Genomic DNA, 27330 nt, shown 5'->3' with positions numbered 1-27330 from the left:
CAAATAATCAGAAATTCAGTTTCCTGAGTCTTCAGAGATTTGTGGATTGGAAAGTATAGCAATTCATTTGGTTGCTCAGAAATCATTCTTAAATATTTAGTATTAAATTGTCCTTAAATTTCCTCCAATTTGTTGTTTCTTAACAAAGCTTTAGATGTTAAAATTTAGCATTGTTGTTTTCATTTAAAAAGTTGAATATAGTCTTTTTTTTCCTATTAATATCTTGTATTCTTATTACAGGCTATTCGAGTTACTCATGAGACCAGTGCCCATGAAGGTCAGACTGAGGTATTTCACATTTTTCAAAACTTTTTTTCCTGTGTGTAAATTTAACCATTGTGTTGTTATAGGACATATAGTTTTAGAAAATTACTTGGACTTTTTTTTTCTTTTGAGGGAATTTGCTTATGTGAAAGTGGTCATGAAGTAGCACGAGAACATGTTTTGACAAACTGTTAACCCACACTTTGGTATCGGCCATCTCAGTTTCTCTAATCATTTAGACAGCACACGCATTTACAGATTGTGTGCTGTTTGCTTTGGCTAATAAGTGGCCTGCGTCTTCCCTATCAGATTCCTTTGACTTGCAAGTATTTTGAGAAAAAATACCTGCACCTACAGGTCGATAGCCTCTGTGACTCTTCTCACATTCTGCTTCGGAAAACTGCGTCATTCTCTTTGCTCAGTAAATCTGTTCTGGGGGCACCGTGATAATCTTTACTCTGTTAGCTAGTTCTTCAGCTAGGTCACCTCTCCTCTCCTTCTCTTACCTCTTTTTTCATTCTTTTGGTTTCCCTCATTCCCTCCTTCCATTTCTTCTTTTCCTTCCCTTCAGACCTCCCTCTCCCACCCTGGGGGAGGTTTGTCAGAAGGTTTTCAGTCAAAATGAATAGAATTTAATTAAAGTTGTTTGATGTATTTATAACACATTTAAGTGTTAAACACCAGAGAATTATAGATTTTCTTCTTTCTTATCTCATGTGTGACTTGAAACCATATTTTTCATGTACGAAGATGACATTGCCTTTATGCTTTAAAAATACTTGAAAAAAATACCTGACTTAAAAATATTGATCTTCAATAGCTACTTTAAACGTCAATGGACTAAATGCTCCAATTAAAAGGCATAGGGTGGCTGACTGGATAAAAAAACAAGACCCATATATATGCTGCATACAAGAGACACACTTCAGACCTAAAGACACTCACAAACTGAAAGTGAAGGGATGGAAAAAGATACTCCACGCAAATGGCAATGAAAAGAAAGCTGGGGTAGCAGTACTCATATCAGACAAAATAGACTTTCAAACAAAAACTGTAAAAAGAGACAAAGAAGGGCATTACATAATGATCAAGGGAACAATCCAACAAGAGGATATAACACTTGTAAATATCTACGCACCCAATGTAGGTGCACCTAAATATATAAAGCAATTATTAACAGACATAAAAACAGAAATAGACAGTAACACAATAATAGTAGGGGACTTTAACACTCCACTTACACCAACGGATAGATCATCCAAACAGAAGATCAATAAGGAAACATTAGCCTTAAACGACACACTAGAACAGATGGACCTAGTAGATATATACAGAGCATTCCATCCAAAAACCGAAGAATACACGTTCTTTTCAAAGGCACATGGAACATTCTCCAGGATTGATCACATATTAGGCCACAAAACAAGTCTCCATAAATTTAAGAAGATTGAAATAATACCAAGCATCTTTTCTGACCACAACAGTATGAAACTAGAAATCAACTATAGGAAGAAAATCAGAAAAGCCACAAATACGTGGAGATTAAACAAAATGCTACTGAACAACGACTGGGTTAATGAAGAAATCAAAGAAGAAATCAAAAAATACCTGGAGACAAATGAAAATGAAAATACGACATGCCAGAATTTATGGGATACAGCAAAAGCAGTTCTAAGAGGGAAGTTTATAGCGATACAGGCCTATCTCAACAAACAAGAAAAATCTCAAATAAACAATCTAACAATGCACCTGAAGGAACTGGAAAAAGAACAAACAAAGCCCAAAATCAGTAGAAGAAGGGAAATAATAAAAATCAGAGCAGAAATAAATGAAATAGAGACCAAAAAAACAATAGAAAAAATTAATAAAACCAAGAGCTGGTTCTTTGAAAAGATCAACAAAATTGACAAACCTTTAGCTAGACTCACCAAGAAAAAAAGAGAGAAGGCACAAATAAGTAAAATCAGAAATGAAAGAGGAGAGGTTACAACAGACACCTCAGAAATACAAAAGATTATAAGAGAATACTATGAAAAGCTATATGCCAACCAATTCGACAATCTGGAAGAAATGGACAAATTCTTAGAATCATACAACCTTCCAAAACTGGATCAAGAAGCAGTGGAGAATTTGAATAGACCAATCGCCAGTAAGGAGATCGAAACAGTAATCACAAACCTCCCCAAAAATAAAAGTCCAGGACCAGACAGCTTCCCTGGTGAATTCTACCAAACATTCAAAGAAGACTTAATACCTATCCTTCTCAAACTCTTCCAAAAAATTGAGGAGGGGGGGAAGCTCCCTAACTCATTCTACGAAGCTGACATTACCCTGATACCAAAACCAGACAAGGACAACACAAAAAAAGAAAATTACGGGCCAATATCACTGACGAACATCGATGCAAAAATCCTCAATAAAATACTAGCAAATTGCATACAACGATACATTAAAAGGTTATACACCATGATCAAGTGGGATTTATTCCAGGGATGCAGGGATGGTTTAACATTCGCAAATCAATCAACGTAATACACCACATTAATAAAATGAAGAATAAAAATCACATGATCATCTCAATAGATGCAGAGAAAGCATTTGACAAGATACAGCATCCATTTATGATAAAAACTCTGAATAAAATGGGTATAGAAGGAAAGTACCTCAACATAATAAAGACCATATATGAGAAACCCACAGCTAATATCATCCTCGATGGTGAAAAACTGAAAGCCATCCCTCTAAGAACAGGAACCAGACAAGGATGCCCACTGTCACCACTCCTATTTAACATAGTACTGGAAGTCCTAGCCAGAGCAATCAGGCAAGAGAAAGAAAGAAAAGAGATCCAAATTGGAAAGGAAGAAGTGAAACTGTCACTATTTGCAGATGACATGATTTTATATATAGAAAACCCCAAAGAATCCACCAGAAAACTTTTAGAAGTAATAAACGAATATGGTAAAGTTGCAGGATACAAAATCAACATAGAAAAATCAGTTGCATTTCTGTACACTAACAACGAAGTAGCAGAAAGAGAAATTAAGAATACCATCCCATTTACAATTGCAACAAAAAGAATAAAATACCTAGGAATAAACTTAACCAAAGAGGTGAAAGATCTGTACACCGAAAACTATAAAACATTTCTGAAAGAAATTGAAGAAGACACAAAGAAATGGAAAGATATTCCGTGCTCTTGGATTGGAAGAATTAACATAGTTAAGATGTCCATACTTCCTAAAGCCATCTATAGATTCAATGCAATCCCTATCAAAGTTCCAACAACATTTCTCACAGAAATAGAACAAAGAATCCTAAAATTTATATGGAACAACAAAAGACCCCGAATAGCTAAAGGAATCCTGAGAAAAAAGAACAAAGCTGGAGGTATCACACTCCCTGATTTCAAAATATACTACAAAGCTGTAGTAACCAAAACAGCATGGTACTGGCAGAAAAACAGACACACAGATCAATGGAATAGAATCGAAAGCCCAGAAATAAACCCACACATCTATGGACAGCTAATCTTTGACAAAGGAGCCAAGAACATACAATGGGGAAAAGAAAGTCTCTTCAACAAATGGTGTTGGGAAAACTGGATAGCCATATGCAAAAATGAAAGTAGACCCTTACCTTACACCATACACAAAAATTAACTTCAAATGGATTAAAGACTTGAATGTAAGACCTGAAACTGTGAAACTTCTAGAAGAAAACGTAGGCAGTATGCTCTTCGACATCGGGCTTAGCAACATCTTTTCAAACACCACGCCTGGCCAGGCAAGAGAAACAATAGAAAAATAAACAAATGGGACTACATCAAACTAAAAAGCTTCTGCACAGCAAAGGAAACCATCAACAAAACGAAAAGACAACCTAACAATTGGGAGAAGATATTTGCAAACCATACTTCTGATAAGGGCTTAATCTCCAAAATATATAAAGAACTCATGCATCTTACCAACAAAAAAACTACCAACCCAATTAAAAAATGGGCAAAGGACCTGAACAGACATTTCTCCAAAGAAGATATACAGATGGCCAACAGACACATGAAAAGATGTTCAACATCATTAACTATCAGGGAAATGCAAATCAAAACTACAATGAGATATCACCTCACACACGTCAGAATGGCTATAATTAACAAGACAGGAAACAACATGTGTTGGAGAGGATGTGGAGAGAAGGGAACTCTCATACACTGCTGGTGGGAGTGCAAACTGGTGCAGCCACTATGGAAAACAGTATGGAGATTCCTCAAAAAATCAAGGCTAGAACTACCATATGATCCAGCCATCCCACTGCTGGGTATTTATCCAAAGAACTTGAAAACACCAATTTGTAAAGGTACATGCACCCCTGTGTTCATTGCAGCGTTATTCACAATAGCCACGACTTGGAAGCAACCTAAGTGCCCGTCAAGGGACGAATGGATAAAGAAGCTGTGGTATATATACACAATGGAATACTACTCAGCCATAAGAAACGATGAAATCCAGCCATTTGTGACATCATGGATGGACATTGAGGGTATAATGCAAAGTGTAATAAGTCAGAGGGAGAAGGTCAAATACCGTATGATTTCCTTCATTAAGTAGTAGATAATAACAACAATAAACAAACACATAGGGACAGAGATTGGATTGGTGGTTACCAGAGGGGAAGGGGGGAGGGAGGAGGGTGAAAGGGATAATTCGGTACATGTGTGTTGTGATGGGTTGTAATTAGTATTTTGGTGGTGAACATGATGTAATCTATGCAGAAATAGAAGTACAATGATGTACACCTGAAGTTTTTACAATGTTATAAACCAATGTTACTGCAATAAACAAAAAATTTAAAAAAACAAAAAACAAACAAAAACACACACACACAAAAAAATATATTGATCTTAAATATTCCCACTGTCTTCAAAAAAGTTTTTTTAAGGAGGAAACAATTGGATGCTATGACATAACTGCAGTTTTTCAAAGATTGAACTGGATCACTGTGAATTTTTATAATAAAACCATTTAGGAATTTAATTCTCCCTATATCGTACCTTCATGGTTGTTCTCAGGTTCTGCTTTCAAAGGTGTGGACTATAGCTTTTTTGACTAAGTTTACACACACACACGCGCACACACGCACACACACACACACACACACACACCCTGGCATGTCTAAGTCGCTTTAACAGCAGATTGGAAATTAATGAAATGCGGTTTTTTGAAGTGCTCTGTATGATCCTGAGCACTTTCTTGATCTTCACTACACTTTGCTTTTGTGTTTATAAATTTATGGTGTTAAAATTGGCAGTGATGATGATGATCAGCATGAGATTATTGTAAAATATGAAAACAATTATTTATAATAAAGCAATTAAATGCTTTAATACATGTTTACTTTAAAAGAAATTGTCTTTGCGATACCTTCTCTTGCCTCTTTTTTGGCATTTTTTCCAAATTATGACTTTAATATCTCATTTTAGTTGATGTTCATATCTCTTTTTCCCAGAGCTAAACTCTCATTTTTTTCTACTCTCAGATGCCTGTTAGACGTCACCTGAATGACTACCGATACTTTAGAATGCACTTGTCCTTGTTTGAGTTTATCTTCTGTCTTAAACTTTTTCTTCTCTTTTTTTTTTCCCCTTGTTTCTTATAATAGTCCCACCATACATTTTCCTCACTGTCACTAATCTGAATTTGTTTAACTTCTTGCCTGGAAGATCAGCTTCTTATGTAGATTCTCAGTCTTTAATCTTTATTCTAATGCTCATTCATTTTTACACAGTTCTGCTGGAGTACCTTTCCTGAAATGTAACCTGAATCATTTGGCTACTCCAAGTTTTCTAGGGGTTCCCTAAGTGCATAGAAGGCAGTGATTCTCAAGGTGAGGTCGCGGTAGAAGTTAAGATTTTCTGGATGGCTTTTTCAAACTGTACTCCCACAAGAATTAATCTCTTCTGCTCCTTTTGCATCTCCCATAGTTGAGAATCACTGCTAGAGTGAACCATATTTTTGATATATATTATAGCCCTAAAGTTTATTGGGGTGAAATAAAGTGTCTAAGAACCATTCCCCAAGCATATGCAATAAATTTCGGCCTCTTTAGCCTAGCTGTATTCAAGGTTTTCCTAACCCTTGTCTTTCTAACTTTTCACCAGCGTTTTCTCTTTAAATATCCCTCACTTTACTGTTGCTATGCTTTACCTCTTGCAATTCCCTCTTTCTAAAAATATTCCTTCCCTCAATCTCTGCTCTTCCTCATTCGACCCATCCTTAAAGAGTTTCTTAAATACCACGTTTTACATGAAGCAGTCCATCCCTTCTATGGACTCTTTTATATGACTCCTACTCATTGCATTTTAGCTATTTATTTTCATATTCTTTTCCATTTATTTAAGATGTATATTTTTTCACATTTTAACAGCTCTGAAATTAGGGTGTATCCTAGCAGTCGATGTCATAATTTACGTTGTGGTATTCTCATCTTAGTGATACATAAAATGATAAATCTTATAACCAGTGGTGCCTTAGATTTGGTGAAATGTGGTGTCATATCTTCCCTACGGTGGCTCTTAGACCTAGGATTAGTGTCTGATTCATTTGGGCAAGCTCCACAGTGTATAGCACCGTTCCTTGCACATAGGCACAATGCATATTTATTAATTCACCAGAATTAACTCAGAACTATCCTTTGTGGTGTAAGAAGTACAAATACTTGGTTTTCTGTAGTCCCCTGAGTAAACAAAAGATACCCATTAGCCATTGTTCTTCAATAGGGCACTCTTAGCATTTTGGAAAGGGTTCAATTCTTTGTTATGTGTGGCTGTTTTGTACATTTCAGGGTGGAATATAGATTATTATATTCAAGTCACTATATGTTAGTGATTCCCAGTCACTGAGAGAACAAAACCCATACCATACATTTCCAATCCAGTATCAACCAGCTACAAACTCCTGCACCAGGGACTGTTGTTGTGATCATCTCATTTCCAGTTCATCTACCATCCATGGGCTTAAGAGTCTTTGACATATTATTGTCTCCATTGCTCTCTATATTCTAGCACACTGGTTTTTGTCAGTTCCTATAAAACACCTAGGTCTTTTCCATTTGTATTAGTCTGCTTGGGCTGCCATAACAAAATACCACAGACTGGGAGACTTAAATAACAGACATTTATTTTTTCACAGTTTTGGAGGCTAGAATTCAATATCACAGTGCCATAACGGTTGACTTCTGGTGAGACCTCCCCTCCTGATTTGTAGACAGGTGCCTTCTCACTGTGTCCTCAGGTGGCCTTTCCTCTTTGTGCACGCGGAGGGGGAGAGAAATTTCTGGTGTCTCTTCCTCTTCGTATAAGGACACCAGTCCTATCAGATTAGGGACCCATCCTTAATGACGTCATTTTACCTTAAATACCTCTTGAAAAGCCCTCTCTCCAAATACAGTCACACTGGGGATTAGGACTTCAGCATATGAATTTGAGGGGAAGACAGTTCAGTCCATAACACCATCTTTGTGCTTTCTAACGACCCAGTGCTCTTCCAGATATACCTCTCCTCTTTGCATAGTTGGTACCTTCTCATTCTTTAGGTCTCACCTTAAAAGTCATCTTCAGAGCCGGCCCCGTGGCTTAGTGGTTGGGTGCGCGTGCGCTCCGCTGCTGGCGGCGCGGGTTTGGATCCCGGGCATGCACCAATGCACCGCTTCTCCGGCCATGCTGAGGCTGCGTCCCACGTACAGCAACTAGAAGGACAACTATCTACTGGGGCTTGGGGGGAAAAATAAATAAATAAATAAAATTATCAAAAAAAAAAAAAGTCATTTTCAGAGAGGCTTTCATCGCTGTTAAGTAGGTCCATCTCTGTGAATTTTCTGTCATAAAATCCTGTTCTTCCTGGCACTTTTTAATAATCTATGTTTTTTCTTTTTTTGTTTGTTTACAAGACTATGAGTCCCATGAGGGCATGGGCCCTTTTTGTCGCATTCACCTTGAATCCCCAGGACAGCGCTTAGCACATATAGGCATTTATGAGAAATTACCTAGTATAAAAGTAAGGAGCACAGGATGTAGGTTTGTACGCTGACTCCATTGTTTAGTAGCTTAGGCAAGATACTTTCCTCAGCATATAATGAAGATGATAGCATCTGCCTTATGAGATTGCTGTGAAGATTAATGAGTTAATCATATAAAGTGCTTAGAATAGTGCCTGGCATTTAATGGACCTTCAATAAATATTAGGTGGTAATTTTATTTTACTAGGCATTCAGAAAAATGAATATGAATGGCAGGAGATGAAGCTGAAGTAATAGGGTGAAGCCAGATCAAGGGGCAGCTTGGATTTTATAGACAATGAGGAGCCGCCAAAGATGGTGTGTTTAGTGTTCAGCATATTGAGTTTAAGGTGAGTTTATGGGTCATCTGTGTAGAAGTTGGATATGGAGTCTAAAGCTCTGGGGAGATATCTGGAGTCGTTTGTATTTGGGTAGTAGTTAGAACCTTGAGATTTCTGTAGAGGGAGAGAAGAGTGGTGGACCCCAGTAAATCCCTGGGGCATGTAGGTGTTAATGGAGTGGTTAGAGGAAGAGGAGCCAGTAATAACAGTGCAGCAGTAATGGCAGTTTTCACTGGCGTCATTGATGCTCTCCGACAGAACATTTTCATGGGAATGAAGTAGGCAGGAGCCTTGTTGCATGCAGAAATTTGTAGACTAAATGAGAAATTAGTAAATTGAGCCACCAAAATACAGTAGTCTTTTTAGAAGATTGGCTGTAGCATGCAGCTGTAAAGTAATTGTTTATTTGTATGTTTTTTCCCATCTCACCATGTTTGTTCCATAGACTTTGGCTAATCCAGAAATTTGGACAGTGACTCCACCTCACTTACACTTCATTAACCTATACTGAAAGTTATTGCTTTCATTTTTCACTTAAGAAGATAGAACAACAATGGGATATGAGGAAATTAAATTATGTGTTTTTAAAATTATGAACAAATATCAGTGATAGAATAATGGAAGCAATCTGCAAGTCAAATATGAAGGCAAGAAAAAAAAAATCCAAAAGCATATCTTATTTGCCTTCAGACTCTACTTTTATTTCATTAATACTTATCTAAAAAGCAATTAAGTTTGTGATTTATCCAAAATAATCTAGGAGCCAGCCCAGATATGAGTAGAGATCTCCTGATGATTTATTGTTTTTTTTAACTTTTTACAAAAGAATAAATTCATTATACTGCTCAGGACCCTCCATGCAAATTTATAGTAATAATGAAAAATAATAGAAACTGGCACGGTGGTTTTATTTATATTTTTAAATAAATATGCCAGTATGGAAAATACAGCAAAAAATGCTTTTAGCATTTATGTTTATTTACTTCAAATGTTTTTTTAATTCATTTTTAAAATGGTTGAGATCAAACAATTTTGTGGGAATTATTTTCTTAACATTTTTTCATGAGCATTTTCTTGTGTCATTAAAACCTCTTCATAAATAATTCTTCTTAGCTGTATACTCTCATGTGAATGAACCATAACTTACTTTCCAGTTTCCTTAACTTTTGATGTTTAGATTGTTTTCAGTTTTTCAAGTTAAAAATATAACTTCATTGAGTATCTTTGTTTATCCATTTATTCATTCAAGGTTCTTTCTTTAAGATAGTTTCTTGTAGGTAAAATTACCTTGAGTCAAAGGGATGAACATTTCCAACGTTTTTGTTACAGAATGTGAAATTGTCTTTCTTTCATTTGATCAACCAAGTAACATGTTTGAGCACCTACTGTGTCAGGTACTGTGCTAGGAGCTGTATATAAAAGGATGAATCATACATACTTCGTGTCTTCAAGGATCTCTTACTTCAGTGGAGAGAGCCTCAAAAGTAGCCCTTGCCAGTGTTGAATTCTATTTTTAAATTTTGGCTTGTTTGATAGAGGGAAATAATGTTTGATTGCTAATGATCATTCAAAGATCTTTTGTGAAAGTTTATGAAATGAATTTAAATCATGAAATTAAGTTGTAGTTACAGTCATGTGCCGCATAAGGACGATTTGGTCAACAATGGACCGCATATACGACAGTAGTCCCATAAGATTAGTACCATATAGCCTAGATGTGTAGTAGGCTATACCATCTAGGTTTGTGTAAGTATACTCTGGTGGTCACACAACAACGAAATTGCCTAACGACACATTTCTTAGAATGTATCCCCGTTGTTAAGCAACACATGCCTGTATTTTACAATGAAATATGTAATCTATTTTGGTTAGTGTTGTCCTATAAGGAAGTTTGTTTGACTAGTGGGTAAACAATGGGTAAATTCTGATTTCAAGTACACAATTAAAGATAAAGTGTGTGTGTATATGTATATCTGGTTGGCTTTTTTGGCCCAATCAATGCAGACTGTCAGTGGGAGGAACATAGTGTCAAATTTCACCTTCATTAGGTACATAGATATAGTTTGCATGGCTTCATTATACTCTGAAGTATAGTTTTCAGTTATTTTGATTATGTTAGAATTAAGATTTAAGATTACTCACATTTATTTTCCTTCTTTAGGGATTTATTTTCTTCTTTCCTTGACTTTGAAAGAACTGAAGGTATTAGGAAGAAACTTCTTATATGTTGTACAATTGAAGTTCCTGATTATCTTGGAACAATCAGATGGAAACAGTAAATGAGACTCTGATGAAAAGTATCACGCATTTTAAGCTGTATAGTCCAGTTTTGTCAAGAAATTTGAAATTGCAACTTTCTGATCTTTTTTTTTAATTTACTTTCCATATTCCATTTTCTTTATTCCATTCCAGTAAGACTTAAGATAAATCTTTTTTGAGCAACTTCATTTTATTTCATTCTTAAAATTGAGAAATGTTCTGGAACTTCTATCCCTAGCTCCTTACTCTTTTGCCTCTGTCTCTCTTCTATCTTTTTTTATTGTTATCATTTCTCCTACATCTCATTCCCTGAATAGAGGCATGTTTAAAGAGTGTGTGATGAGTTGAATGGGAGAGCTGAGTTTGAAGGAGGGAGTATAAATTAAGATTAGTTATAGTGGGGAAAATATTATTTAAATGGTTATTTTTGTTCCTCTATTTTTAAGCACTGACTGTGTCTCCATGCATGTAATCGGTTATTCTTTATCTAATATTACTAAAAAACAAATGATGTATAAATTGATTAAATTAGTTGTGGAAAGGCTAAGAATTTGGTTACTACTCCGTCCTGTTTACACTTTTTTTCCCTTTTTTAGGTTAACAAGTGTTTTGTCCTAGAATGGGTCAAATAGTTTTTTAAATTCTTTCTTTCTTCAGCTTCTTCTTCTTTTGTTTGTTTTTTCTCCCCAATATCAGTTTACTCTTCTAGATATGACTAGATGTAACCCTTCTATCTAAAAATGTCTTCAGCAATAAAAATAGATTTGAGGTTGTGTTTGGGGATGGTGGGTTTTCTGTCTGTTTTGTTTTAAACCACAACTTTCCAAAACAGAGGGTTATGTTAGGATTTAAGATTATTTTATTTGTAGTAAATGAGAATCTTATTTGGGGCTACTCTCAAATTGTAAAAAAGAGAATTTTTGGACTTACTTTGGCCGGCTTAACAATGGTAAGCTTGAGTTTAATGTAACATGTAGAGATATACGTCATTATATTAATAGTGATTTCTGACATGAAGAATTGTAAATGGAAGTGAGAAAACATAATTGTTAAACAATAGGAGAAAAAAATCTTTCAAGAATATCTTGAAATCTGTGGGCATCTTGATTTGTTAGGTAAGCAAAATGAAGAAATTTGCCATTATCCAGATTTTCCATAGATTGTGTAGTGGTATTTTGTGTATTTTGATATCTAGCCCATGTTTCACTTTGACTTCTTTGCCAGCTGAACATGGATACTCTGTAGGAAAGTTTGCATCTTTTGCATGAATCTGGTTTTACTTTCCTATTTCAAATTTGAACCTTAAATTTAGTGTAATCCAGTATATTGTACTGGAAATTTACTTGAAAATCTACAGAAATCCATTTAGAATTAATTTATAATTTTGATTTTATATTTTTAAAGTTTTACTTACGTGTATATGTTCCCATACATGTGCACACACGTGTCCTTATACATGTATGCATACACATTTATAATTTTACTTCTTTTCATAGCTTTTGGCAGCCTAGAGAAGTTCCTAATTCTTTTCCTTTCTGTGTGCTGTTTTTTAGACTCAGTGGTATTTCTAAAGTCTAAAGGAACATGCCACATTCTGGAAATAAATTTAGTTGACTTGATCAAGTGCATATTCTATCAATAGGTCAATAAAAGGAATCATGATTTCTAATGATAAGGTAATGAGAAGCTAAAATTCTTTTAGAAAGTTGAATTTCATTCTTTTCAGTATTTTATTTCTATTTCTACCCTTTAAAGGGGAGAAGATATTGTGAAGAAAGTACACGTTGTTCTGTACTAGAGATCCACAAATATTGTAGATACTCAAGCCAAAAGATTCTCACTATGAGATACTTGGGGTTGCTGGAAACACTGGGCATCATTTTTGGGTGCTATAGTGTCAATCTTGACTACTCTTAACTGTCATTTATGGGTGAATACAATGGAAATTGAGGTGCTTATGAGTTTCCAAATATTCTCATCTTGATTCTCACTGCTTTTGAAAGTATGTCTTTTATCTTATTATAATGATGGTTACCATTTACTGAATACATCTTATGTGGTGGGTATTATACTAAGCACTGTATGTACCCTACTCTAATCTTCTCAATTCTTTAAGATAGATATTACCCCATTTTATAGACTGGAAGACTAAGAAGTTACTGACTTGTCCAAAGTCAAACAGCTAGTCAGTACTGCCCGTGCTCTCGAGGCAACAAAATGTATAGAAAATCAAAATTGCTGAAACAAACAAAAATAAAGAAAGTGAGGTTTTTAAAATTCGAAATTTGTCCTAAAAGCAAAGTTAGACATGGCTATTAATTTAATGCAAATATGTAATGAATTACAAATGACTATTCAGGGTTGTGCTGAATACTTTGTCCTTCGTTGTCCTTATATCTAAGTTAGCTCTTATTCAGTAGTAGATTTTTCCTTATGATACACATAAAATCTTACCCATAAACCAACCACAGTCTTTTGGTAATCGTGTTATGTGTATTTTGGAAAACAGTAATTATTTTAAGTGTCTACCAGCTAATGATCCCTTTATGTTCAGGAAATTACATGGTTATAATGATATTTTTCTTAATAACAGGATGCTCATTTAAATGAGAAAATATTTCCAGTGTGAGCCAAAATCTACCTACTTTATTTTAGCATTTTAGAATAATTTAGATTTAAGCACTTATGAAACCTACCAAACTCTTGATGTCTTAATGAAATACTTTTAGGCTGACCCTTTGCCCCCTTTTTAAAAGGTCTGTATCTCTTTAGCCTTTACAGCATTTCTAATTCTTTGGTTATTAAATAGTTTAAAGAATAATCTCTTCATTTTTCATACACACAGAGACGTGTATATTAACTGAAGGAAAAGTAATTTGGCTTTTTAGACAGACAAACTCCCCCAATCTTTTTATTAAAGGTTTGAATCATTTCTTTTTAGCCTTCATGGCATTTCTAGTTTTTTGGTTAGTATTAAACAGTTTAAAGAGTGGTTGACTCTTTTTTTCATATACAAAGTGACGTGCACGTTAACTGTGAAGGAAAAGTGATTTGGCCTTTTAGGACCTGGGTATTTGGTTTTTTTGTTTTTTTCCTGAGTTAGTTATAAGTTTGAAAAATATAAAGATTTGAATTGTGTTTGGGGAATTCATATGGAGATAGTCATAGATTTGCCTCTATGAATCAGTTAAATTAGTTGACAGTTGATGAGTGGGTGGCTTTGTGTGTAAGGAAAACACTGAAATTGGAGCCAGGAGTCATGGGTTCTGCCTCTGGCTTTGACAGTCGCTAGTTATATGGCTTTGGGCAAATCAGCTAAGTCTCTGTGCTTCTAAAAAACCCCAACACTGTCCTGATGTTTATGGACTATATCCACATAGCTCACTCTGTATTTTTTTTTTAACTGTGAGAGGATTTAAGTCAGAATCAGAATGCTTAAAAATCTCTTAGAATGAATGTCTATACCTAATTCCTTCATGCAAAAATAATTTGTTAGTTTCCTTAGAGTTCTTTCTGAAGAGCAAAATGTTTAATCTGCTTTTAAAATTCCTAGCGTTTCTAAAAAGCCTATTCTAGGTTTTTTCTGAACTACAATGAAGATATGGGTATATTACATGTAAAGTGTATATAAAGTCACATTGTACTGTTGCAGTACCCACACAGTAAGCAAAGGCGTACAGGTTCAGTGTTAATGTCCTGGCAAACATTGATGTTGTTAATAATTTTAATGAAATACATAATTTTTAGTAATTTTGAATTCCTCTACCAGAACTAAAAAACTGAGGAAGTGAGTTCTTTATTCAGACACTATAAAAAGTGAACTCCTTATTAAGACTCTTCTAAAAGACTCAAGAATAAACTATAGATGTTTGATCTTTTCCAATTAGTATGGAAAAGAATATGAAAAATTGGATATTTAGTCTCAAGATTCAGCTCATAATTTAAATTTTCATATTTGAAAGCAAGGCTAACTTAGTTACTTAAGCAATTGCATTGACAGCTAATACTATGCAAGTTTTAAAGTTTGGTGTATGTGTCTTTAATCTTTGTAATTCTAAGAAGAAATCCTAGGAATTTTAACATTCCATAATAGCAGACTTCATATCAAAGTCCTTTCATCTCTTGAAATGATATTCCTAGAAAATCTTTTCCTGAATTATATGAACTTTCATTGGAATTGAAAATATATATGATATACACTGTTACGTCTATATTATGAATTATCTCTACAAATTGTACAATTGGAGAAAATATGTATATATTGTGTTCATTTAGCATTATGAGGTAGGAACAAATATGACTAGAATAAAAATTTAGAATGATTGGTTCTAATGTTTATCATCTCAACATATTCATTTACTTATTAAAAGCAATTCTTAATATGCTGGCACTCGGGCAATAAGATAGGGGATAAAAGATTTCTCTGCCTAAGAGCTTTACAAGGTAGTTACAAGTAAAACAGTTTTAATATAGTAATGTACCGTGCTATTTTTTATGTTATAGAACAACTGCCAGATAAAGACACACACATATACACACATGAACCTTGATGTATGGAACTCATTCAGCAGGGTGCACTTTTGAACTTATCCTTTCTTTTTTTGTTCCTTTCTCTTATATAAGTTTACATTGGAAAACATGATGAGCAAAAAGGAGGCTAAAATCACCTGTAGATAATCTGATAGATATATGTTTGGGCAAAAATTATATCTTCATCTTTAAATAGAAATGATCATAATTTCTACCTTATAGGATTACTGTGAGGATCTATGGTATCTATAGTTTAGAACATTTGGTATGCAGTAGTAAGCACTGAATGTTAGCTATTATTATGGTTGACTGATGAACGTGTAAAGATACTTGTATGAACATATTCACTATAGCATAGCTTATAATTGTAGAAAACTAGAAACCTAAAGATACAAAGTGTATTTATGGTACATGTATTTAAAGATTAATCTGTTGCGTGAAAAATAATGTAGTTGTATACTTATTGAAGTGGATATGTGCCCAAAATATATAGATAATGAAAAAAACAGCATGAAGAATATGATTCCTTTTGTAAAAAGCAAAATGCTAAAAATTTTAACAAATTGCTAAAGGCGAAGTGTAGGCTAGCATGAGACTGTAAAATCCCTGTAAGCAGCCCCAAAAGGGGAGCTCACATCCACTATCCACAGACTTCACTGAATGCTTATGAGATAGACTGGAGACAAGGCCAAAGAGAGCCTTAAGGTGCAGACCTCAGGGGAATGGAGCAGCTTCTACTTTGGAAAAGGCACCAGGCCTGCATTCTTCTCCCCTATAGAACAAAAGCTAAAGACACCGAGACAGAAAACCTTTCCTGGGGAAGGGAACAGATAAAAACCACCCCTGTGGGAGAGAGGCAGGAAACTTCTATGAGAGAAATCAATGGAGGAGAGAAGGATCCCTTAGAAAGCCTTGTCCTTGGTATCCAAGGACAAACAGCCTACCTATGATGGAGGCTGAACCAGATTAACAGAGAATGCCTCCACCTTCCCACCATTAGACCAGCAAGCATCAGTAAACAAGTGTCAAAAGAGTGGGGTGGGTCAAGAACATGAAGAGAGACCTTCTCTGAGGCATAAGGTCTGAGCAAAAGCCTAAAACTATGAGTGGAACAAGAACATTGAAAAAGAAAGCATCCAGCAACCCAGCTCCTACCCTAAACACAAGGTAATGAGAGACGAATTTTAAGCCAGTGAGTTGCTGAGGGTAACCATAGCAAAAAACAAAACCCCAATAGCACAACTCCTAACTAGATTTACTCAACTCCACCCACTAAAGGCCTAGCAGAAGAAGCAGCATGCCAGTTCCCAGGCATAAATACCATTTATCTCAGTCTCTATGCTCCTACACAAGATGTGTGGCTTTTAAACAAAAATTATAGGACAAAGAAGAAAACAAGTAAAAAACAACACATCATCATGAGACAAAGCAATTAACAGAATCAGACTCAGATATGATCCAGATGTTGGAATTGTCAGATGTAATTTAAAATAACGATGATTAATATGTTAAAGGCTCAAGTAGGAAAGGTGAGCAATATGTACTAACAGATGGGGAATATCAATAGAGAATTGGAAACTATAAGAACGAATCAAGTGGAAATGCTCATCATGAAAAACATGGTACTAGAGATGAAGAATGCCTTTAATGGGTTCACCAGTAGACTCAACAAAGTTGAGAACAGAATCAGTAAATGTGAAGATAAATCACTAGAAATTTACCTAAACTGAATCACAAAAATAAAAAATCATGGGGGAAAAAAACAAAAAAAAAAATCCAGAGCATCCAAGAGCTGTGGGGTAATTTCAAATAATCTAATACGTGAAAGTAGAATCCCAGAAGGAAGAGAGAGGTGGGGGTGAGGAGTGGGCATACAACAGGAAAAATATACGAACAACTAATGGCCAACTGTTTTGCAAAAAATAATTAAAGATGTGCAACCACAGCTTCCAGAATCTCAGAGAATACTACCCTCCAAAAAACACACACACACGCACACATATATAGTATTCAAACTGCTGGAAACCAAAGATAAATAGAAAATGTTCAAGGCAGCCGGAGGAAAAGACACATTAGATACAGAGCAACAAAGTATTACAGCGTATACTTCTCATTAGAAATTATGCAAGCCAGAACAGTGGAACAATACTTTTAAAGTGCTGAAAGAATTTGATGGAACAAAAATATCTTTCAAAAATAAAGGAGACATAAAGACTCTGAGACAAACAAAAACTGAGGGAATTCATTACTAGCTCATCTGCACTACAATCTGGATCTACACACAAAATTGGAGAGCACTGGAAGTGGAACGAGTGAAGGTAAATATAAATTTTCTTCTTTTTGAAATTGCTCTAAAAGATAATTGACTGTCTAAATAAAAAGTAGTAACCATGTATTATAAATTTATAGAATATATAAAAATAAAATGTATAACAGTAGTACAAAGGATGGGAGGAAGAAATTGGGATAGTACTGCTATAAGGTTCTTACACTACATGTGAAGTGGTGTAATATTATTTGATGGTATACTGTGACTAAGCATATATATTGTAAATCCTAGGACAATTACTGAAAAGGCAAAAAGAAGTATAAACAATAAGAATTGTACAGATAAAATGGAATCATAGAAATAATCCAAAGAAAGGAAGAAAAGGAACGAAGAACAGATAGAAAAAATAGAGAACTGGCAAGATAATAGATTTTAATACAAGTATGTTAATAATTAAATGAAATTAATAAAATGAAAATGGTCTAAATGTAAACACAAATTGAAAGAAAGATTATCACACTGGTTAAAAAGCAAGACTCGATTATATGCTGTCTACAAGAAAGTCACTTTAAATATAAAGACATGGAAAGATTATAATTAAAAGAATGGGAAAAGGTATACAATGCAAACACCAATCAAAAGAAAGCCAGAATAACTATATTAACATTAGATGAAGTATACTTCAGAACAAGGAACATTACCAGTGACAGTTACATAGGGTTAAAGAGGTCAGTTTACCAAGAAAACATAGCGTACATATAAGTTTGTGTATGTAGCTAAAAATAGAGTCTCTAAATATATGGAGCAAACACTGATAAAACTAAAGGGAGAAGTAGACAAATCTACAATTGTCGGAGATTTCAACACTACTCTCGGTAATTGGTAGAACAAGTAGACACAGAAAATTAGTAAGAACATACAAGACTTGAACAACATTATCAGACAACTTGGCCTTATTAACATTTGTAGAAAACTCTATCCAACAACAGTCAAATGTCTTTTGAAGTGCACGTGGGATATTCACCAGGATATACCATGTTCTGGGTCAGAAAATAAACCTTAAAATTTTTAAAAATTTAAATCATACAAAGAATGTTTCTAATCATAATGGAATTAAATTAGACATCAATGACAGAAAACATATCTGGAAAATCCCCAAATATTTAGAAATTAAACAGCAGACTTCTAAATAGCTCATGGATCATGAGGAAGTCACAAAGGATATTAGAAAACATTTTGAATTGAGTGGAAAGTTTAATAATGTATCAGAATTTACAAGTTGCAGCTACAGCAGGGACTAGAGAAAAATCTGTAACATTAAATGCTTACAGTAGAAAAGAAAAAAGGCTTCAAGTCAATGACCTAAGTTTTTACCTTAAGGTAGCTAAAGAAGTGCAAATTAAACCCAAAGCAAGCAGAAGGAAGAAATAATAAAGACAAAAGTGAAAATCAATGAAATCATTATTGTAGGGAAGTCCTAGCTAATGCAGTAAGGCAAGAAAAAGAAATAAAGGGTATGTGGATTAGAAAGGAAGAAATAAAAATGCCTTCTGTATTCACAGAAGACATGATTTTTTTTTTTATGTAGAAAACTGTTTATTAAAAAATGGCAGAAGGGGACTGTATGTTAATTTCGTAAAAGACAAAGACTGTTGGAAATGTTCCAGCTTAAAGGATACTAAAGAGACATGACAAGTAAATGCAATACCTGCTCCTAGATTAGAGCTTGAGGGAAAATGCTACAGAGGACATGAATAGATCAACTGACAAAATTAAAATATGCATGGAAGATGAGACTAAAGTATTATATCTGTATAAACTTATGAAGGTTATGGGGCCAGCCCGGTGGCATAGCGGTTAAGTTTGCGCACTCCACTTCGGCAGCCTGGGGTTCGCAGTTTCAGATCCTTGGCACGGACCTACAACTGCTCATCAGGCTATGCTGAGGCGGTGTCCCACATAGAGCAACTAGAAGGATGTACAGCTATGACATACAACTATCTGCTGGGGCTTTGGGGAGAAAAAGGGAAAGAAGGAGGAAGATTGGCAACAGATGTTAGCTCAGGGCCAATCTTCCTCAAAAAAAAAATTAAAAACTTATGAAAGTTATAAAAGTATTATATCAATATAAAATTGTGAAAGTGATAACTGCTGTTATGTAAGAAAATTCTCAGTCTTAGGAAATACTGAAGTATTTAGGGGTAAAGGGCCATGGTATATATAACTTACCCTGAAATAGTTTGGGAAAAAAATTATGTAGCGAGAAGAGGAGAAAGAGTGTAAGTGCAAATGATAAAGCTAACTAGAGCTAAAATGTCATAGGCAAATCTAGGTGTTTCCTGTACTATTTTTGTTTTGAAACTCTTGGTAAATTTGAAATTATTCTCCCCGCCCCTCAAAAGAAAGTTTTAAAAAAGATTCTTCAAAAATGGCAATAGAAGAGGGCCATCATACTTGAAGTTGGAAATTGCTTTTCTCACAGTAAGCAACCGTGAGGGATGAGGTAATATCTGCCTCCAGAACAAAGAGCAGGTTTGCTTACTGCTTTCTATAAAACATCAGTTTCCCCTGCTCAATATTCCTCTCCTCTATTGCAGCCCATGGTGTGTGCAGCCATCCATCTGGGCCATCTGTGTTGCACTCATGTGAACTGACACAAACACATTGATGATCATGCTGCTTGCTGTGCTATGAGTCAAGACCTTTTTCTCTGACTTAGGAGTCTCATGTCTTCTGCCAGCACCCATGAAACAGTAACAGGCTAGCTTTTTAATCAAAAGGGTAAAATCACATCCCAGACCTGAAAGTCTTGTCCTCTGAACATATCCTACTTGTTCCTATTTCTGTTCTTTTTCTCACACTGAATTCTTTGCCAGGAATACCTTTCGCATTTCACCTGCCTAAACCTTACACATTCTTTCAGTGTACACCTTCAGTTCTACTTTTGGCTTAATAATCTCTCCCTCTCCAGATTCTTAGAAAATTTTTGTTTTTTCCATTACTCATTGGGTTACCTCTCTCTCCATCTCCCTTTACTTCATTTCTTTCTCTTCATCCATTTCCCTTTTCCTCTATCCCATTCTTTTCTTCCCTCTCTTCTCATTTAAATTTAATCAGATTGAATATGACAAACTTCTGATTAGACTTTGTCTGTGAAAACAAACACTTTATTATATACACGTTTGTTCCCATTTGGAGCCAATATAGGATTCATTTATGTATATCCATGTGCCACATAATGACATCTCATAAGATTAGTACGATATTGCCTAGGTGTGTAGTAGGCTGTACCATCTAGGTTTCTGTAAGTACACTCTATGATGTTCACAAAAAGACAAAATCATCTAAGGACATATTTCTCAGAATGTATCCCCATTGTTAAGTGACACATGACTATATTTCTGATTGATTCTTATATGCATTTCATGGAAACTGTTGGGTCAGATTTGGCTTTTGTGGTACAATAGTGTTCAAAAGGATGACTCTCAAAATATCTAATTTTAAGAGGATTACTCCTCTCCTCATTAGAATCTGGTCTAATAAATTAGTATTAAAATCTTTCTCTTGACCACTTAAGCTATACACCGTAGTGATTAAGATCTTTGGATTCTAGAACCAAATTTCCTGTGTTTGAATCCCAGCCCTACCACTTGCTGGCAGTGTGACCTTGGTTATCTTACTTAACTTCTATGTGCTCTGATTCCTCGTTTGTATATGGGAATAAGTATAATACCTGTCTTGGGCCGGCCCCGTGGCTTAGCAGTTAAGTGCTCGCGCTCTGCTACTGGTGGCCTGGGTTCTGATCCTGGGCGTGCACCGACGCACCACTTCTCCAGCCGTGCTGAGGCCGTGTCCCACATACAGCAACTAGAAGGATGTGCAGCTATGACATACAACTATCTACTGGGGCTTTGGGGAAAAAAAAGGAGGAGGATTGGCAATAGATTTTAGCTCAGAGCCGGTCTTCCTCAGCAAAAAGAGGAGGATTAGCATGGATGTTAGCTCAGGGCTGATCTTCCTCACACACACACACAAAAAAACCTGTCTCGTGGGTTACTGGGAGATTAAATGAATTGATATATGTAAAGTGCTTAAAGGAGTACTTGTCACAAAGTAAGTGATACATATTTTAACTAATACTGTTGTTTACTAAAAGATGGCTAATAGGCCATGCTAGTTTCCATTTTACTTGTCAGCCTAGATTAGAGGATAGTTTATACAAGTCATCAGCTTTGGAGGGATTCATTTCACCTTCTTTATATTTTGAAGTTTTTTTTTCTTTAGAGCTTATTCTCTCTAAAGAATTGTTTTTACCAGTGCCTACACCATACAGTTTTCTTCTACACATTATTCTTTGTGTGATTTGTATGTGTTACATATTTTGTGTATGTGTTCCTTTTTTAAAAACAATTTGATGTAATAATTCCATTTTAGTGGCTTTTAAAGAATCAGTTCTATGAGTCTGTGCTATGCAAATGAGGATATGTAACTATTTTAGATGTACACTTAGAGAAGCTATGGCATATAACCTTATACCTTGGTTATATATTTCCACTTTACCAGCTTTTAACTAATGTTCATTTACGATCCTTTTCTAGATTGTGGTTGATTAAAAGTACTAGACCATATAAATACAAGTATGACCATACGTTGCTTTTAAGAATAAATGATCACCCAGTAACGTGGTCTAAGTAAAATGTTCTCTTTTTTAATTGTGTAGTCCTCCTCGCCATCCTCATCACAGCCTCATTCTAGCCACTGCAGAACGAAGGCCTCATCATTGTGTCACCATGCATCCCTGCCCTGGGTCAAACGTAACCATGTAGGCCCTGCAAAGGCTACCAGTCCATCTCTCCGTCTTCGTCGCTGGCGACCCTTCTTACGCCTACCATCTTTGGGTCTCCATTCTGTTGTAAGTGTAGTCAATCTTCCATCTCTTCTTCCAGTGACAAGGGCAGTCCATTTTTTTCCTTAAATTTCTTCAATCTTCAAAGTGCTTTTCTCTTGGTTCACTCAACCATTAGCTATTTCTCCCCCAATAAGATTGCAAGCATACCTCTATGCTTTGCAGTCTAGCTTGACTTTTACCAGTGCCTTGGTGAACATCCATCTTTCCACTCCATATCTTGCCAACATAAGGGTGCCTGCCTTTTAATGAGTACTGATCGACATTCATGATAATGTTTAAGTTCCTGTCAGTTGTTAAAGTGAATATATATTCTCTTACCCTTCATCTTTCCAATTTCATTTAGTTGGCTTAGGTCAACAAATGCTGTGTACCTTCCGAGTTCTTTGCCATCTCTTACTTTATTTTTTTTTTTTTCATGTTTCTAAACATGACTTTAGCATCTTGTCATGATCTGGGGTCACTTTACTTACTCTATCCTTAATCTAATCCTTCATGGTGTAGGGTGTTTCATCTAAACTATTTTATTCCCTGAGGTGGCTCAGGTACTTGGTTTAATCTTGACCCAATCTTCCCTGCCTATTCAGTTTCTAAAGATCTTTTCCAAGTAGGAGGTGAAGATTTTCTCCTTGTGAATTGATGTAGGCTTCCCATAAATTTTATGAATTCTTCTTCTTAGTTTGATAATATTAGCAAACTATTAAAAAGTATATTTGTTCTTGTACACTTGCTAATTATCTTAAATGTTGAGGTTGATGAAGGAATTCTGGTAATTCTCATAATTGAAATAAACTGCAGGATTAGGCAATGATAGCTCTTGTCTTTCTGATGTTTTAGACTATTAATGGCAATGACTGTGGTTTGGCAGAGCCTACCTAGAAATGCTATATCTGAAAGATTTGGTATATGCGATACATTCATAAGAAATTTGACACTTCTGTAAATCATCATGACTTTTGAAGCCAGAAGAAGTCTGATTACATATACATTTAATGCTTAAAAAAAATTAAAAGTTGGTGTCAAACAGTCTTTCCTCCCCCTTATTTACTCTTCTAGAGCTGTACTCAAACTATGAAGTGGAGTCTTGGCACTTTTCCTTAAACGTCTGCTTCCACCAAATATCTGTATGGTCATCAAAATAGCCTTTCATTTGTGCTGAGTATCAACAAACTAGTGTCTCTCTATTTCATTATCCTTGTTGGGTCACAACATTTTGTCATTTTTATTCATTTATCCATTTGATATTTGTTGCTTCCCTACTATGCCATACGTACTGTTTGGCACAGTAGGAGATACAAGGTGAATTAGATGATCAGAGTAAAACTCTAATTTTGTAAATTCTTACTTGGGCACAATTGATTCTAAATATGAATAAATTCCTTTGTACTTAAACGTGTCATAAAAATTGACATTTCCAGTTTTATATGTTTTTATATAATGTTGATCTTTGCTCCATATTAATTCCACTGCTTTGTAGCTTCATAAATATTTTCATAGCCTAATGGTTAAGAACATGCATTCTGGAACAACAGTGCCTAGGTTTGAAACCAGATTCTATCACTTACTGGCTGTGTGACCTAGAGCATGTTGCTTAATGCTTCTGTGCCTCAGTTTTCTTGAAAGTGAAATGAGTATAACTATATTATCTACCTGATAGGGTTTATATGATGATTGATTGGTCAATACTTATCAAGCACTTAGAATAGTGCCAGGTATATATTAAGTGCCATACAATTATAAATTTATTAAACTATATTTTTTAATAATTTGAAACTTCTGTTTAGGATTTAATTAATTTCTATCTAATTGATTTGTTATATCACTTTAATTCTTTGAGATGATATGAAGTGTTGTAATTTAAATTAGGAAACTTTGTGAAAAAATAATATATAAAAATATAGGCAAGAATGATCCAATCTGTAGCTTCTGGTTTTTGCCTTTTGTTTAGTTATTTACTGGTCATTTTTGGAAATGGAGGACTTACTGGAAATTGATTTTTATTTATGGTTCTGGTTTTTAGTGGAATAATTTTTAAGCAATTGGATAATTGCAGATTTCAGGCTCTCAGACTAATTGAAGTTGACCAAAGAAAAAGGCTCATAATAGGTACTGAGGTTTTGTGGAAAGCTTAGAAGTTTTGAGCTTTACTTATCTTTTATAATACTTTGAAGGCTTTTCATGCCTTCTTTAGAGTTTTATATTTTTAGTATGCACTTTGGGATAAAAGGTACAATGACACAATTGGTTGTCACTAGATTTAGTGATTTCTTACATTTGTAATAATATAATATTAATATAATAATGCATAATGTTTATTTAGCACTTAATAGTTTACAAGGTACTTTCATGCATTTCATTTAAACCTCAAAACAGATAAGAAACCCAGTGCTCAGAGGGGTTGGGTACATATTCAGGTCTCTGACTCCATTTGTACTATTTTTACCTCCTGCACCGTTGTGTTTGCTGACAAAATATGAAAAATGGAAGCTGTAAGATATATTATTCTTAAGAAGAGATGGTGTTAAAATAATTAAGTTTTTGAAAGCATAATAGCTCAAAAGATTTAAAATACTTGATATCCTGTTGGAGAATTGTATCTTAAAGTGAGTAAAACAAGAAAGACTCTTTACTATTTGGATAAAGAATTCTTTTTACTATTTTTGTCATAGAATTGAATTTATAGTTTGTAGAATTGCCTAGGTGTAGCCTTGAAAAATTGGATTCTCTTCTGGTCGTTGGGAAAATAAGGATATTGGATTGACTGATCACTAATGTTTTTTATTCTCTGACCAAGAAAGTAAGGGAATTCATTATCACTATCTTTAAGTATTTGGAGAAATATCATGTTCAAGAGGGATTAGACTTTTTCTAAGATGATGGAAAATACTGGGAGACATATTTTTGCCTCAGTATGATAAGGGATAACTCTAACAAAACTGTCCAAAGATGGAATGGACTGCCTCAAAACCTACTGGAAGTTCCCTGTTGTTGGAGGGGCTACCACATGATGGGGCTGCCCATAGAGAAGAGTCTGGTATTAGAGCAACAGTGAAACTAAATAACTTGGAATCCTGCCAACTGCAGAATTCTTTAGTTCTAAATTGAAGTTAGGAGGAGCTATAGTTTGCCACATCAGTTTATATTGCAATTTTCTCATTTATAATTTGAGGGAGATAATCTCTGAAGAATAGTGTGAGATTAGATGAGTCACTTTATCTGTAATTGAGAAGCATTCAGTAAATCCAAGATAATGTTTATTCTGTACCTTTCAATTTCTGCATCTGAAAATTTCATATTACAACTACTTAAAATTATATATTTACTTGAGGATGAAAAAAGTATGAATTTTAGAGTTAAGATACTATTGTGTTACTTATAGGATGTTAAATAATATAAAATATAATTTGATTAACTTTTGCCTCTTAAATTTATACTTGTATTTAATAGTGATTGCATTTCATTTCAAATCATTTAGATTTAATATATAGCTAACACATATTAGTGTTAAGTGTGTAGTTACTGCATATTATAGCCAGTTAAATATATTGACTTTGCATAAGTTATTTGAATGACTAAGAGTTGTAGCAGATATTGCTCATGAAAATTAAATTTAGTAAGCTAAAAAACACTAAGCATAGTTTTAATTTCAAATAGTTCACTAGAAAGCCAGAGAGAAAGCCAGAGAAAAATCATAGGGTACAGTTCATTGTACCCTTTAGTTTGCTCTTATCTTTTTTTTCCCCACTTTAATCTTTTGGGCTATTTTTTCATTTTTAAACTTTTTGAATCTAGGATGAATAAAGATACTTATTTTATTTTAAGACTATATTGCCTTATTCAAATAATGAAATTATCAAGATCAAGTCATTAAGGGAAGAACTCACTTTCTTGATTTCTTAAAATTTAACTTAAGAAGGATTTCTTTAACTCTGTTTATGCTATTAATAAATTTAAAAAATCTTTCCAGGAATTTATTTCATTCAGCAATTATGCATTGTGTATCTGCTATGTACCAGGCATTGTGCTAGGTGCTGGGGATTCCAAGGTGAACAAAACTTTAGGTTTTTAGAACAGTTGAGATGAAGAAAGATGTATTTTTAGTCGATGTTTTCCTTGTTGATGCGTGAGCACATTGTTATAAATATAGGCATGTTCACTCTTTGTCCACCTTGTCAAAGATGAAGCATTGAATTATATTGGATAAATGTTCTCTCATGTTATTTGATATTATTTGTATACGTGTACTTGATTTACATGTACTTGTTTACATGTACTTGATTGATTTGTTTGACTACTAACGTTTATAATATGTATCTTTCTCTCCTATTCCAGGCACCAAGTATAGATGAAAAAGTAGACCTTCATTTTATTGCATTAGTTCATGTAGATGGGCATCTCTATGAATTAGGTAAGAACTGCTTTAATTTATTCTGGAGAGAGAAATGGTAATGGGAAGGTCTGTGTTTATGATTAATGGGACTGTTGATATTTATTGTGTTTACTTAAATTACTCAATTGCCCTGTAACATTGAGTTAGCATAATGAAAGTTTTCCATTTAAGATTTTTTACTAGAAAAAATAAAAATTATTTTGATGTTCAAGCAACTTATAATTCAAGAATGTTTTCATACTACCTTTGCATTTTATTTATTTATTTTTTTCTGAGGAGGACTAGCCCTGAGCTAACATCTGCTGCCAATGCTCCCCTT

The 27330-nt window shown here is 34.6% G+C and overlaps 1 protein-coding gene across 2 annotated transcripts in view; it reads left to right on the top strand.

Annotated features, from left to right (window-relative positions):
• UCHL3 (ubiquitin C-terminal hydrolase L3) overlaps positions 1-27330 on the top strand; it is a 53093-nt gene that overhangs the window by 15518 nt on the left and 10245 nt on the right. The window contains exons 6-8 of one of the 2 annotated variants that reach the window (XM_014781796.2): positions 241-288; positions 22436-22627; positions 26954-27029. In XM_014781796.2, coding sequence (XP_014637282.1) covers positions 241-288; positions 22436-22627; positions 26954-27029 — 316 coding nt within the window. The remainder of the gene's footprint in view (positions 1-240; positions 289-22435; positions 22628-26953; positions 27030-27330) is intronic. The other variant, XM_004423082.3, reaches the window with a different exon arrangement.

This window comes from Ceratotherium simum, chromosome 10 (genome assembly GCF_057802395.1).
Source record: "Ceratotherium simum simum isolate JZ-2026a chromosome 10, ASM5780239v1, whole genome shotgun sequence".
In the NCBI taxonomy this organism is placed as follows: domain Eukaryota; kingdom Metazoa; phylum Chordata; class Mammalia; order Perissodactyla; family Rhinocerotidae; genus Ceratotherium; species Ceratotherium simum.
Note: the sequence above shows the minus strand (reverse complement) of the source record. Positions and strands in the feature narration are given on the sequence as shown.